Genomic DNA, 14,896 nt, shown 5'->3' with positions numbered 1-14,896 from the left:
ACTTACTTCCTACAATATTTTTTACTTACTTCCTGTCACATTTACACATACTTCATACAATTTTTTCACTTACTTCCTGTCACATTCACACTTACTTCCTACAATATTTTCACTTACTTCCTGTCACATTCACACTTACTTCCTACAATATTTTTTACTTACTTCCTGTCACATTTACACATACTTCATACAATTTTTTCACTTACTTCCTGTCACATTCAGGCTTACTCCCGACAATATTTTCACTCACTTTCTCTCAGATTCACACTTACTTCCTGCCAAATTCAAACTTACTTCCTGTCACATTCACACTTACTTCCTACAATATTTTCACTTACTTCCTGTCACATTCACACTTACTTCCTACAATATTTTCGCTTGCTTCCTGTCACATTCATGCTTATTTCCTGTCACATTCACACTTACTTCCTACAATATTTTCACTTACTTACTGTTACATTTACGCTTACTTAATACAATATTTTAACTTACTTCCTGTCACATTCACACTTACTTCCTAAAATATATTTATTTACTTCCTGTGACATTCATGATTACTTCCTCTCACATTCACACTTACTTCCTGTCATATTCAAACTTATTTCCTGTCACATTCTTGCTTACTTCCTATAATATTTTCACTTACTTCCTGTCATATACAAGCTTACTTTCTGTCACATTCACATTTACTTCCTGTCATACTCAAACTTACTTCCTGTCACATTCTTGCTTACTTCCTACAATATTTTCACTTACTTCCTGTCACATTTACACTTACTTCATACAATATTTTCACTTACTTCCTGTCACATTTACACTTACTTCATACAATCTTTTCACTTACTTCCTGACACATTTATACTTACTTCCTGCCACATTTACACTTCATACAATCTTTTCACTTACTTCCTGTCACATTTACACTTACTTCATACAATATTTCCCTTACTTCCTGTCACATTTGCACTTACTTCCTGTCACATTTACACTTACTTCATACAATATTTCCCTTACTTCCTGTCACATTTTCACTTACTTCCTGTCACATTCACACTTACTTCCTACAATATTTTTTACTTACTTCCTGTCACATTTACACATACTTCATATAATTTTTTCACTTACTTCCTGTCACATTCAGGCTTTCTCCCGACAATATTTTCCACTCACTTTCTCTCAGATTCACACTTACTTCCTGCCAAATTCAAACTTACTTCCTGTCACATTCACACTTACTTCCTACAATATTTTCCACTTACTTCCTGTCACATTCACACTTACTTCCTACAATATTTTCCACTTACTTCCTGTCACATTCACACTTACTTCCTACAATATTTTCGCTTACTTCCTGTCACATTCATGCTTATTTCCTGTCACATTCACACTTACTTCCTACAATATTTTCACTTACTTACTGTTACATTTACGCTTACTTAATACAATATTTTAACTTACTTCCTGTCACATTCACACTTACTTCCTAAAATATATTTATTTACTTCCTGTGACATTCATGATTACTTCCTCTCACATTCACACTTACTTCCTGTCATATTCAAACTTACTTCCTGTCACATTCTTGCTTACTTCCTATAATATTTTCACTTACTTCCTGTCATATACACGCTTACTTTCTGTCACATTCACATTTACTTCCTGTCATACTCAAACTTACTTCCTGTCACATTCTTGCTTACTTCCTACAATATTTTCACTTACTTCCTGTCACATTCACACTTACTTCCTACAATATTTTCACTTACTTCCTGTCACATTTACGCTTACTTCATACAATCTTTTCACTTACTTCCTGACACATTTATACTTACTTCCTGTCACATTTACACTTCATACAATCTTTTCACTTACTTCCTGTCACATTTACACTTACTTCATACAATATTTCCCTTACTTCCTGTCACATTTGCACTTACTTCCGTCACATTTACACTTACTTCATACAATATTTCCCTTACTTCCTGTCACATTTGCACTTACTTCCTGTCACATTTACACTTACTTCATACAATATTTTCACTTACTTCCTGTCACATTTACGCTTACTTCATACAATCTTTTCACTTACTTCCTGACACATTTATACTTACTTCCTGTCACATTTACACTTCATACAATCTTTTCACTTACTTCCTGTCACATTTACACTTACTTCATACAATATTTCCCTTACTTCCTGTCACATTTGCACTTACTTCCTGTCACATTTACACTTACTTCATACAATATTTTCACTTACTTCCTGTCACATTTACACTTACTTCCTGTCACATATACACTTACTTCATACAATATTTTCACTTACTTCCTGTCACATTTGCACTTACTTCCTGTCACATATACACTTACTTCATACAATATTTACACTTACTTCCTGTCACATTTACACTTACTTCCTGTCACATATACACTTACTTCTAAAATATTTTCACTTACTTCCTGTCACATTTACACTTACTTCCTGTCACATTTACACTTACTTCATACAATATTTTCACTTACTTCCTGTCACATTTACAATTACTTCCTGTCACATTTACACTTACTTCCTACAATTATTTTTACTTACTTCCTGTCACAATCACGCTTACTTCCTGTCTCACAATCATGCTTACTTCATACAATCTTTTCACTTACTTCCTGACACATGTATACTTACTTCCTGTCACATTTACACTTCATACATATCTTTTCACTTACTTCCTGTCACATTTACACTTACTTCATACAATATTTCCCTTACTTCCTGTCACATTTGCACTTACTTCCTGTCACATTTACACTTACTTCATACAATATTTCCCTTACTTCCTGTCACATTTGCACTTACTTCCTGTCACATTTACACTTACTTCATACAATATTTTCACTTACTTCCTGTCACATTTACGCTTACTTCATACAATCTTTTCACTTACTTCCTGACACATTTACACTTACTTCCTGTCACATTTACACTTACTTCCTGTCACATATACACTTACTTCATACAATATTTACACTTACTTCCTGTCACATTTGCACTTACTTCCTGTCACATTTACACTTACTTCATACAATATTTCCCTTACTTCCTGTCACATTTACACTTACTTCCTGTCACATATACACTTACTTCATACAATATGTACACTTACTTCCTGTCACATTTACACTTACTTCCTGTCACATATACACTTACTTCATACAATATGTACACTTACTTCCTGTCACATTTACACTTACTTCCTGTCACATATACACTTACTTCATACAATATTTTCACTTACTTCCTGTCACATTTACACTTACTTCCTGTCACATTTACACTTACTTCCTACAATTATTTTTACTTACTTCTTGTCACATTCTTGCTTACTTCCTACAATATTTTCACTCACTTCCTGTCACAATCACGCTTACTTCCTGTCTCGCAATCATGCTTACTTGCGATAATATTTCCACGTGCTTCCTGTCACATTCTTGCTAACTTCCTGTCACATTGGATGTTGTAAGTGTGCGACAGACGCGGGTAGTGACCTTTGACCTTTCCCTTCATGCATGTTTGTCTGATGTGGGACATCATGGTTGACATGTTCTCCCTCGCCGAGGCGGATCTTTCCTTCAGTCCAACGCCGTTCACCTTTGACCTCCAAGCCGACTTGTCAAACCTGCGTCACGCTCACCTGAACTTCACGCTGGCCGTCGTCTTTTCACCAAACTTTTCCTTCCCGCCTCGCTCCACTTTGGAAAGTTGTGCCAGTGATGATGTAATAATAATAATTCTCCTCCAAATACTGGACTTGCGGAGCGTTCATGTAGGTCAAAGGTCGTGAACATGAGGAATTAAAGATGGAATACCTGAGTGTGTTCAGCCAGGTGGAAGTTTTATTTTCTTCTTCTTCTCCAACACACTCATTATCTTCACTCCGTACTAGCACTACTACTCTAGTAGTAGTAATAGTAGCAGTACTACTCTAGTAGTAGTAATAGTAGCAGTACTACTCTAGTAGTAGTAATAGTAGCAGTACTACTCTATTAGTAGTAATAGTAGCAGTACTACTCTAGTAGTAGTAATAGTAGCAGTACTACTCTAGTAGTAGTAATAGTAGCAGTACTACTCTAGTAGTAGTAATAGTAGCAGTACTACTCTAGTAATAGTAGCACTACTACTCTAGTAATAGTAGTAATAGTAGCAGTACTACTCTAGTAGTAGTAATAGTAGCAGTACTACTCTAGTAATAGTAGCACTACTACTCTAGTAATAGTAGTAATAGTAGCAGTACTACTCTAGTAGTAGTAATAGTAGCAGTACTACTCTAGTAATAGTACTAATAGTAGCAGTACTACTCTAGTAGTAGTAATAGTAGCAGTACTACTCTAGTAGTAGTACTAATAGTAGCAGTACTACTCTAGTAGTAGTAGTAATAGTAGCAGTACTCCTCTAGTAGTAGTACTAATAGTAGCAGTACTACTCTAGTAATAGTAGTAATAGTAGCACTACTACTCTAGTAGTAGTACTAATAGTAGCAGTACTACTCTAGTAGTAGTAGTAATAGTAGCAGTACTCCTCTAGTAGTAGTAATAGTAGCACTACTACTCTAGTAGTAGTAATAGTAGCAGTACTACTCTAGTAGTAGTAGTAGTAGTAATAGTAGAAGTAGTACTGTAATAGTAGTAGTAATTGTAGCAGTACTACTCTAGTAGTAGTAGTAATGGTAGTAGTACTGCTGTAGTACCTTCTCCTACTCTTCCTCCTTTACCTCCTCCTTATTCACCACCTCCTCCTCGTCCTCCTCCTGTACCTCCTTCTCCTCTTTCTCTTCCTCCACCTCCTACTCCTCCTTCTCCTCTTCCTCCTTCTCTTTCTCTTCCTCCACCTCCTACTCCTCCTGTACCTCCTTCTCACTTCCTCTTCTTCCTCTTCCTCCACCTCCTTCTCCTCTTCCTCCACCTCCTTCTCCTCTTCCTCCTCCTCTTTCTCTTCCTCCACCTCCTTCTCCTCCTTCTCCTCTTCCTCCTCATCCCTCTCCTCCTCGTTCTCTTCCTCCACCACCTCCACCTGTACCTCCTTCTCACCTTCCTCCACCTCCTTCTCCTCCTTCTCCTCTTCCTCCTCTTCCTCTTCCTCCTCCCCTTTCTCTTCATTCACCTCCTTCTCCTCTTTCTCTTCCTCCACCTCCTCCTCCTCCTTCTCCTTTTCCTCTTCCTCCTCTTCATCTTCCTCTTCCTCCACCTCCTCCTCCTCCTCTTCCTCTTTCTCTTCCTCCACCTCCTTCTCCTCTTGCTCCTCCTCTTTCTCTTCCTCCACCTCCTCCTCCTCCTGTACCTCCTTCTCGCTTCCTCTTCTTCCTCTTCCTCCACCTCCTTCTCCTCTTCCTCCTCCTCTTTCTCTTCCTCCAACTCCTTCTCCTCCTTCTCCTCTTCCTCCTCATCCCCCTCCTCCTCGTTCTCTTCCTCCACCTCCTCCTCCTGTACCTCCTTCTCACTTCCTCTTCTTCCTCTTCCTCCACCTCCTTCTCCTCTTCCTCCTCCTCTTTCTCTTCCTCCACCTCCTTCTCCTCCTTCTCCTCTTCCTCCTCATCCCCCTCCTCCTCGTTCTCGTCCTCCACCTCCTCCTCCTGTACCTCCTTCTCACCTTCCTCCACCTCCTTCTCCTCCTTCTCCTCTTCCTCCTCTTCCTCTTCCTCCTCCTCTTTCTCTTCCTCCACCTCCTTCTCCTCTTTCTCTTCCTCCTCCTCCTCTTCTCCTTTTCCTCTTCCTCCTCTTCCTCTTCCTCTTCCTCTTCCTCCACCTCCTCCTCCTCCTCCTCCTCTTCCTCTTTCTCTTCCTCCACCTCCTTCTCCTCTTTCTCCTCCTCTTTCTCTTCCTCCACCTCCTTCTCCTCTTCCTCCTCCTTTTTCTTCCTCCACCTCCTTCTCCTCCTTCTCCTCTTCCTCCTCTTTCTCTTTCTCTTTCTCTTCCTCCACCTCCTCCTCCTGTACCTTCTTCTCACCTTCCTCCTCTTTCTCTTTCTCCTCCTCCACCTCCTTTTCCTCTTTCTCCTCTTCCTCCTCTTCCTCTTCCTCCTCCTCATGTATCTCCTCCTCTTTCTCTTCCTCCTCCTCCTCTTCTGCCTCCGCATCCTCCTCTTCCTGTACCTCCTTCTCTTCCTCCTCCTGTACTTCCTCCTTCTCCTTTTCTTCCTCCCCCTCTTCCTCCTCTTCCTCGTCCTCTTCTTCCTCCTCCTCCACCTCCTCCTCTTCCTCCTCCTCCTGTACTTCCTCCTCTTCCTTCTTTTCTTCCTCCTCCCCTTCCTCCTCTTCCTCCCAGCAGCTTTTCCTCCTCTCACGCGGTCATTAATCTTCTGCTTGTGCCGGCGGGCAAAACGCCCACAAAGTGGCAGCGTGCACCGTGATGCTTTCAAGGCACGCTGCTAAGAAAGGGAAAAAGGAGTTTGTTGGGGGCTGTGGTAGGGATGAGAGGTGTCGAGGAACTCTGGGATGTTGAACAGCAATATTTACAGTACAACAATAGCAGTAGTACTGACACACAAACATGACTAACGTGTGTGTGTGTGTGTGTGTGTGTGTGTGTGTGTGTGTGTGTGTGTGTGTGTGTGTGTGTGTGTGTGTGTGTGTGTGTGTGTGTGTGTGTGTGTGTGTGTGCTGTCTCCAGGATGGTGGAATACTCTCTGGACCTGCAGAACCTCAACTTCACAGCCATCAGGACGGTCCGCGTCCTGCGCCCGCTCAAAGCCATCAACAGAGTGCCCAGTAAGTGCCATGTGTTCATGATGTTCAGCACCAGGGACAGCGACCCATCCGCTGTCCATGGTGCTGAGTCCACCAGTGACCTTGTGGATCCACACCAGGGCTGTCCAGAGTGCGGCAGGGTGGAATTTGTGCCTCTTTGTTTTTTTAATTGGTTTCTGGTGTTTTATAGAAAATATATTAAACTTTTTTTCACTAAAAAATGTCACAATGTAAATAAAAAAGGCTGACATGTTGATACTAACACTGAGCTTCGTGTGCAAACATTCCGCATTTGCACACTACTTAAGGATCTTTGGACAACATTAAAAAATGTGTGTGTGTATATATATATTAATATATATATTAATATTTATTTTTAAAAAAAATTATAATAATAATATAAAATAAAATAAAAATTATATATATATATATATATATATATATATATATATATATATATATATATATATATATATATATATATATATATATATATATATATAATATAGGAGCCAAGTGTGCAGGTTTAACAAGGTTTTAATCAGAATGTTTCAACAAAAGTTTTTTCTCTCCAGCAGAACGTGACCTCCCAGTCACGTCCGTATCCTCTCTCCCCCTCCGCTCCCGGCCGCTTACTGTTAAAGACAACAGATGATTGGATTAACACGTACCACCTGTGAAATCTAATCACCTGCCAGCTGTGTCTCGTCGTCAGCACTGCCACGCCCCCGTCTGATGGTGCTCTATCCTCAGCACCATGGACAGAGGCGGTGACCTTTGCTCCTGCGGGCAGTGCTGACAACATCTCCCCCCCACAATATACATATATACATATATATATATATATATATATATATATATATATATATATATATATATATATATATATATATATATATATATATATATATACACTTTTTTTTTTTTTTTTTTAATCAAAGTGGTACCACTATCCCTTCAACTTTTGCAAACCCCTAATTTTTGGTATATGCTTTGTCCTCACATTTGGGGCCTAATCTACTACATTTATTTATATTTATATTTAAAATTAAAGTACCACTGATAGTCACATACACACACTAGGTTTGGTGAAATTAACCTCTGCATTTGACCCATCCCCTTGTTCCACCCCCTGGGAGGTGAGGGGCGCAGTGATATACTGTATATACATATTTGTTTCATTTTATTTGTTTTATTTTTTTATTTTTCACCAAGTACCCCCTCAGAAAACACATGGCTCTCCAAGTACCGCCATAATCCACCAACATTACAATACAGTAGCGTAGTCGGCCTACATATTCATTAAAAACAAGGCAGTGGTTTTATGTATCAAGTGTATATAATAATTTTGCCCATGGTAAACATTACACACACTTTGAATGGTAACACTCTGTTTGGTGATTTAATGAAGTGATTTTTGTAGCTCCTTTTTCTTACGTTTTACTGTAGTTCCCCCCCACACCCCCCGTAAGACTATATTGCTAATAATAATAATATTACTATTGTGTAAGATCATAACTTAGTCCGTCAGAAATGTTGCCAATACAAAAATATTAATTTTTAACTTACACATTTATTATTATTGTTGTTGTAGTTTTTCAAGTGTATCATGTCATAAATCAGTAAATATTTCAATATTTGTATTACTAACTAACGGACCAAAACTTTGTTTATATTTGTATTTTGTTGTATTTTTATTTCGAGAGCTTTAGGGCTGTCTAAACTTTTTTCCATCAAGACAATACTGAAAAGTACGATATTTTTTGACTTTTTTTTTTTTTTTAATTTAAAAATAAATGCTAAAAACATAACCATATGCCTATACAAAAATGTTAATTTTCACTTACACATTTAACAGTGTGTATTATTATTGTTGTTGTAGTTTTTCAAGTGTATTAGGTCATAAGTCAGTAAATATTTCAATATTTGTATTAACTAACTAACGGACCAAAACTTTGTTTATATTTGTATTTTGTTGTATTTTTATTTTGAGAGCTTTAGGGCTGTCTAAACTTTTTTCTATCAAGACAATACTGAAAAGTACGATATTTTTTGACTTTTTTAAAAAAATTTTTTTTTTAAATAAATGCCAAAAACATAACCATACGCCTATACAAAAATATTAATTTTAACTTACACATTTAACATTGTATATTATTATTGTTGTTGCAGTTTTTGAAGTGTATTATTTCACAAGTCAGTAAATATTTTAATGTTTTTATTAACTAACTAACCAACCAAAACTTTGTTTGTATTTTTATGTTGTTGTATTTTTATTTCGAGAGCTTTAGGGCTGTCTAAACTTTTTTCCATCAAGACCTGCATACTGCAAAGTACGATATTTTTTGACTTTTTTTTTAAATTTAAAAATAAATGCTAAAAACATAACCATATGCCTATACAAAAATATTAATTTTCACTTACACATTTAACAGTGTGTATTTTTATTGTTGTTGCAGTTTTTCAAGTGTATTATTTTACAAGTCAGTAAATATTTTAATATTTTTATTAACTAACTAACGAACCAAAACGTTGTTTATATTTTTATTTTGTTGTATTTTTGTTTGGAGAGCTTTAAGGGTGTCTAAACTTTTTTCCATCAAGACAATACTGCAAAGTACGATATTTTTTGACTTTTTTTTTTATTTAAAAATAAATGCTAAAAACATAACCATATGCCTATACAAAAATATTAATTTTCACTTACACATTTAACAGTGTGTATTATTTTTGTTGTTGCAGTTTTTCAAGTGTATTATTTTACAAGTCAATAAATATTTTAATATTTTTATTAACTAACTAACGAACCAAAACGTTGTTTTTATTTTTATTTTGTTGTATTTTTGTTTGGAGAGCTTTAAGGGTGTCTAAACTTTTTTCCATCAAGACAATACTGAAAAGTACGATATTTTTTGACTTTTTTTTTTTTTTAATTGAAAAATAAATGCTAAAAACATAACCATATGCCTATACAAAAATATTAATTTTCACTTACACATTTAACAGTGTGTATTATTATTGTTGTTGTAGTTTTTCAAGTGTATTATGTCATAAGTCAGTAAATATTTCAATATTTTTATTAACTAACTAACGAACCAAAACTTTGTTTATATTTGTATTTTTATTTTTATTTTATTTCGAGAGCTTTAGGGCTGTCTAAACTTTTTTCCATCAAGACAATACTGAAAAGTACGATATTTTTTGACTTTTTTTTTTTTTTAAGTTAAAAATAAATGCTAAAAACATAACCATATGCCTATACAAAAATGTTAATTTTCACTTACACATTTAACAGTGTGTATTATTATTGTTGTTGTATTTTTTCAAGTGTATTAGGTCATAAGTCAGTAAATATTTCAATATTTTTATTAACTAACTAACGAACCAAAACTTTGTTTATATTTTTATGTTGTTGTATTTTTATTTCGAGAGCTTTAGGGCTGTCTATACTTTTTTCCATCAAGACCTGCATACTGAAAAGTACGATATTTTTTGACTTTTTTTTAATTTAAAAATAAATGCTAAAAACATAACCATATGCCTATACAAAAATATAAATTTTCACTTACACATTTAACAGTGTGTATTTTTATTGTTGTTGCAGTTTTTCAAGTGTATTATTTTACAAGTCAGTAAATGTTTTAATGTTTTTATTAACTAACTAACCAACCAAAACTTTGTTTATATTTTTATGTTGTTGTATTTTTATTTCGAGAGCTTTAGGGGTGTCGAAACTTTTTTTCCATCAAGACCTGCATACTGAAAAGTACGATATTTTTTTACTTTTTTTTTTTAAATTTAAAAATAAATGCTAAAAACATAACCATAGGCCTATACAAAAATATTAATTTTCACTTACACATTTAACAGTGTGTATTATTATTGTTGTTGCAGTTTTTGAAGTGTATTATTTCACAAGTCAGTAAATATTTTAATATTTTTATTAACTAACTAACGAACCAAAACTTTGTTTATATTTTTATTTTGTTTTATTTTTGTTCGGAGAGCTTTAAGGGTGTCTAAACTTTTTTTCCATCAAGACCTGCATACTGAAAAGTATGATATTTTTTGACTTTTTTTTAATTTTAAAATAAATGTTAAAAACATAACCATTATACATATTTAAAGATAAAAGGTTGTGTCAGCTTTGTGTTAATTTGCAAATTTTTGTTTTTTTTACCACCTCAAAACACACTTGGCTCTCCAAGTACCACCATAATGAGCAACATTAAAACACAGTAGCGTAGTAGGCCTAAATATTCATTAAAAACAAGGCAGTGGTTTCATTTAACGAGTGTATTTAATATTTTTGGCCATTGCAACATTACACACAGTTTGAACAGTAACACTGTGTTTGAATATTTAATTATATATATATTTTAAAGTAATTAATTATGTTAAATTCAATGATCGACTTTTCAGTTTCTTCTAGTCAGACAAGATTTCAGTTTTTTCCCCAAAAAAAATTAATAAAAATATATATATATTTAATTAATTATTTTTTTGGTACATTTTCAGTGGGTTTTTTTCCCCCCAACAATATTCTTTGGGCTTTACCGAAGGTCTGCGTGTAATAAACGAATAGCACCTATTTTGCTAGGAAATAAAGAGAATTTTTTCTGCTGCGAGTCGCCAGCCCGTGACTTGTAGCTCACTGGCTAGCACTGCTCCACTTAGCTGTCGGCCAGCGGGCGATTTGTGTTTTGATGGCCGCACAGGAAGGCGGCAATGAGAACACTTTAATTTGTGGAGGTGTAAAGCTGCGGCAAAGCAATCAGAGACGATCCAGGTCCAATTAGAAGTGATATCGACAAGTTGTCTCGGCCCGACGCGAGCCTCTGTGCACTTCTGTGACAGATCTTTGTTCGTGCGGCCATCTTTTTTTCATTGTCTTCATTACGGGCGGGGAGGAGCCTACCTTAGCTGTCAATCCCACCTGACAACCCTTCCGACTCTTGTCTGTTTCCTGCCATCCTGTTTTAATGGTTTCCTGTCCCCCCCCACCCCCCCTCGGTGATTTAACTTTCATTAATAATACACCAAAAAAAAAACTTTAAGTGTAAGATCGATACCCTGCACTCTGTAAAGGCAAGCTTTCAAAATAAAAGCGCAGGAGTAAAATAATACGTTTACACGTAGGATTGTCGTGATATCAGAATTTCAGTTGTGGGCACAGTACCTATTAGGGCGGGTGAATCTTTGGGCACCTAACGATTCGGTTCGATTCCGATTCCCGGAGTGACGATTCCATTCAGAATCACCTCTCCATTCAGCACAATTTGGCAATTTGGTACAATACCGCATTTTTCTACATCACATGTTGACATAAACAGACTATTTTTTTAATAGAAATAAATGGCCGATTTGGGACGCACTTTTTATGTCGACATAAGCGGTCGACCGTTTATGTCGAGTTTTTTTCTTCTTCCCCCAGTCTTTTTTCAATTGTAATTATTATTTATGTTCATAGTATAAGACGCAGACAAAAGCATCAAGCCAGCATTTTCTTAGAGTGCAGTCCTTATGTCGACATAAGCGGTCGACCGTGTATGTCGACTTTTTAATTTATTTTTGATTTCGTTTTATGATTTTTTTTTGTTATTTGTATTATTACTTATGTTCATAGTATACGACGGAGAAAAAAAGCATCAAGCCAACTTTTGTTTTAGAGTGCAGTCCTTTCGTCAACATAAGCGGTCGACTGTGTATGCCGACTTTTTTTTTTTCCAGTCGCTTTTATGATTTGTTATTTTGTTTTTATTATTATTACTTATGTTCGTAGTATAAGACGGAGACAAAAGCGTCAATAAATACATATTTTTTTAGAAAGCATCAAAAGCAAAAGCATCAAGAAAAATTTTTTTTAGAGTGCAGTCCTTATGTCGACATAAGCGGTCAACCATGCATGTCGACTTTTTTCAAATGTATTTTAAATAAAAATGTATTTTTAGTCGTTTTTTAAAAATTTGTATTATTACTTACTGTATGTTCATAGCACAAGATGGAGACAAAAGCGTCAAGCCAACATTTTTTAGAGTGCAGTCCTGATGTCGACATAAGCGGTCGACGGTGTGTGTCGACTTTTTATTTTATTTTTTTCAGTCATTTTTCTTGATTTTTGTTGTTGTTGTTGTATTATGTTCATAGTATAAGATGGAGACAAAAGCGAGTGCAGTCTTTATGTCGACATAAGCGGTTGACCGTGTATGTCGACTGTTTTTTTCCCCCAGTCGTTTTATGATTTTTTAAATGTGTATTATTACTTACTGTATGTTCATAGTATAAGACGGAGACAAAGGCGTCAAGAAAACATTTTTTTTAGAGTGCAGTCCTTATGTCGACATAAGTGGTCGACCGTGTTTGTCGACTTTTTTCAAATTTATTTTAAATAAATTTTTAGTCGTTTTATGATTTTTTTAAATTTGTATAATTACTTACTGTATGTTCATAGTATAAGACGGAAACAAAAGCGTCAAGCCAACATTTGTTTTAGAGTGCAGTCCTTATGTCGACATAAGCGGTCAACCTTGTATGTCGACTTTTTTTTTTTTTCAGTCGTTTTTATAGCAGATACCCTGCACTCTGTAAAGGCAAGCTTTCAAAATAAAAGCGCGAGAGTAAAAGAATATGTTTGCACGTAGGGTTGTCGTGATATCAGAATTACAGTACCTATGTATTAGGGGGGGTGAATCTTTGGGCACATAACGATTCGGTTCGATTCCGATTCCCGGAGTGACGATTCCATTCAGAATCACCTCTCCATTCAGCACAATTTGGCAATTTGGTACAATACCGCATTTTTCTACATCACATGTTGACATAAACAGAGTATTTTTTTAATAGAAATAAATGGCCGATTTGGGACGCACTTTTTATGTCGACATAAGCGGTCGACCGTTTATGTCTAGTTTTTTTCTTCTTCCCCCAGTCTTTTTTTAATTGTAATTATTATTTATGTTCATAGTATAAGACGGAGACAAAAGCGTCAAGCCAGCATTTTCTTAGAGTGCAGTCCTTATGTCGACATAAGCGGTCGACCGTGTATGTCGACTTTTTAATTTATTTTTGATTTTTTTTTTTTTTCTGTCGTTTTATGATTTTTTTGTTGTTATTTGTATTATTGCTTATGTTCATAGTATACGACGGAGAAAAAAAGCATTAAGCCAACATTTGTTTTAGAGTGCAGTCCTTTCGTCGACATAAGCGGTCGACTGTGTATGCCGACTTTTTTTTTTTTCAGTCGCTTTTATGATTTGTTATTTTGTTTTTTTTATTATTACTTATGTTCGTAGTATAAGACGGAGACAAAAGCGTCAATAAATACATATTTTTTAAAAAAGCATCAAAAGCAAAAGCATCAAGAAATTTTTTTTTTAGAGTGCAGTCCTTATGTCGACATAAGCGGTCAACCATGCATGTCGACTTTTTTCAAATGTATTTTAAATAAAAATGTATTTTTAGTCGTTTTTTTAAAATTTTTATTATTACTTACTGTATGTTCATAGCACAAGATGGAGACAAAAGCGTCAAGCCAACATTTTTTAGAGTGCAGTCCTGATGTCGACATAAGCGGTCGACGGTGTGTGTCGACTTTTTATTTTATTTTTTTCAGTCATTTTTATGATTTTTGTTGTTGTTGATGTATTATGTTCATAGTATAAGATGGAGACAAAAGCGAGTGCAGTCTTTATGTCGACATAAGCGGTTGACCGTGTATGTCGACTGTTTTTTTTTTCCCAGTCGTTTTATGATTTTTTAAATGTGTATTATTACTTATGTTCATTGTATAAGACGGAGACAAAGGCGTCAAGAAAACATTTTTTTTAGAGTGCAGTCCTTATGTCGACATAAGCGGTCGACCGTGTTTGTCGACTTTTTTCAAATTTATTTTAAATACATTTTTAGTCGTTTTATGATTTTTTAAATTTGTATAATTACTTACTGTATGTTCATAGTATAAGACGGAAACAAAAGCGTCAAGCCAGCATTTTCTTAGAGTGCAGTCCTTATGTCGACATAAGCGGTCGACCGTGTATGTCGACTTTTTTATTTATTTTTTTATTTTTTATTTTTCTGTCGTTTTATGATTTTTTTTGTTATTCGTATTATTACTTATGTTCATAGTATACGACGGAGAAAAAAAGCATCAAGCAAACATTTAT

At 35.3% G+C, this 14,896-nt stretch overlaps 1 protein-coding gene across 1 annotated transcript in view; it reads left to right on the top strand.

Moving 5' to 3' along the window:
- LOC133634271 (voltage-dependent T-type calcium channel subunit alpha-1I-like) overlaps nt 1-14,896 on the top strand; it is a 334,793-nt gene that overhangs the window by 76,227 nt on the left and 243,670 nt on the right. Inside the window, exon 4 of the mRNA XM_062027399.1 lies at nt 6,658-6,755. Within this exon, the coding sequence (XP_061883383.1) occupies nt 6,658-6,755 (98 nt within the window). The remainder of the gene's footprint in view (nt 1-6,657; nt 6,756-14,896) is intronic.

The sequence above is a fragment of the Entelurus aequoreus genome, linkage group LG18 (assembly GCF_033978785.1).
Source record: "Entelurus aequoreus isolate RoL-2023_Sb linkage group LG18, RoL_Eaeq_v1.1, whole genome shotgun sequence".
Lineage (NCBI taxonomy): Eukaryota > Metazoa > Chordata > Actinopteri > Syngnathiformes > Syngnathidae > Entelurus > Entelurus aequoreus.
The sequence above is the reverse complement of the archived record's forward strand: the minus strand, read 5'-3'. Positions and strand labels throughout refer to the sequence as shown.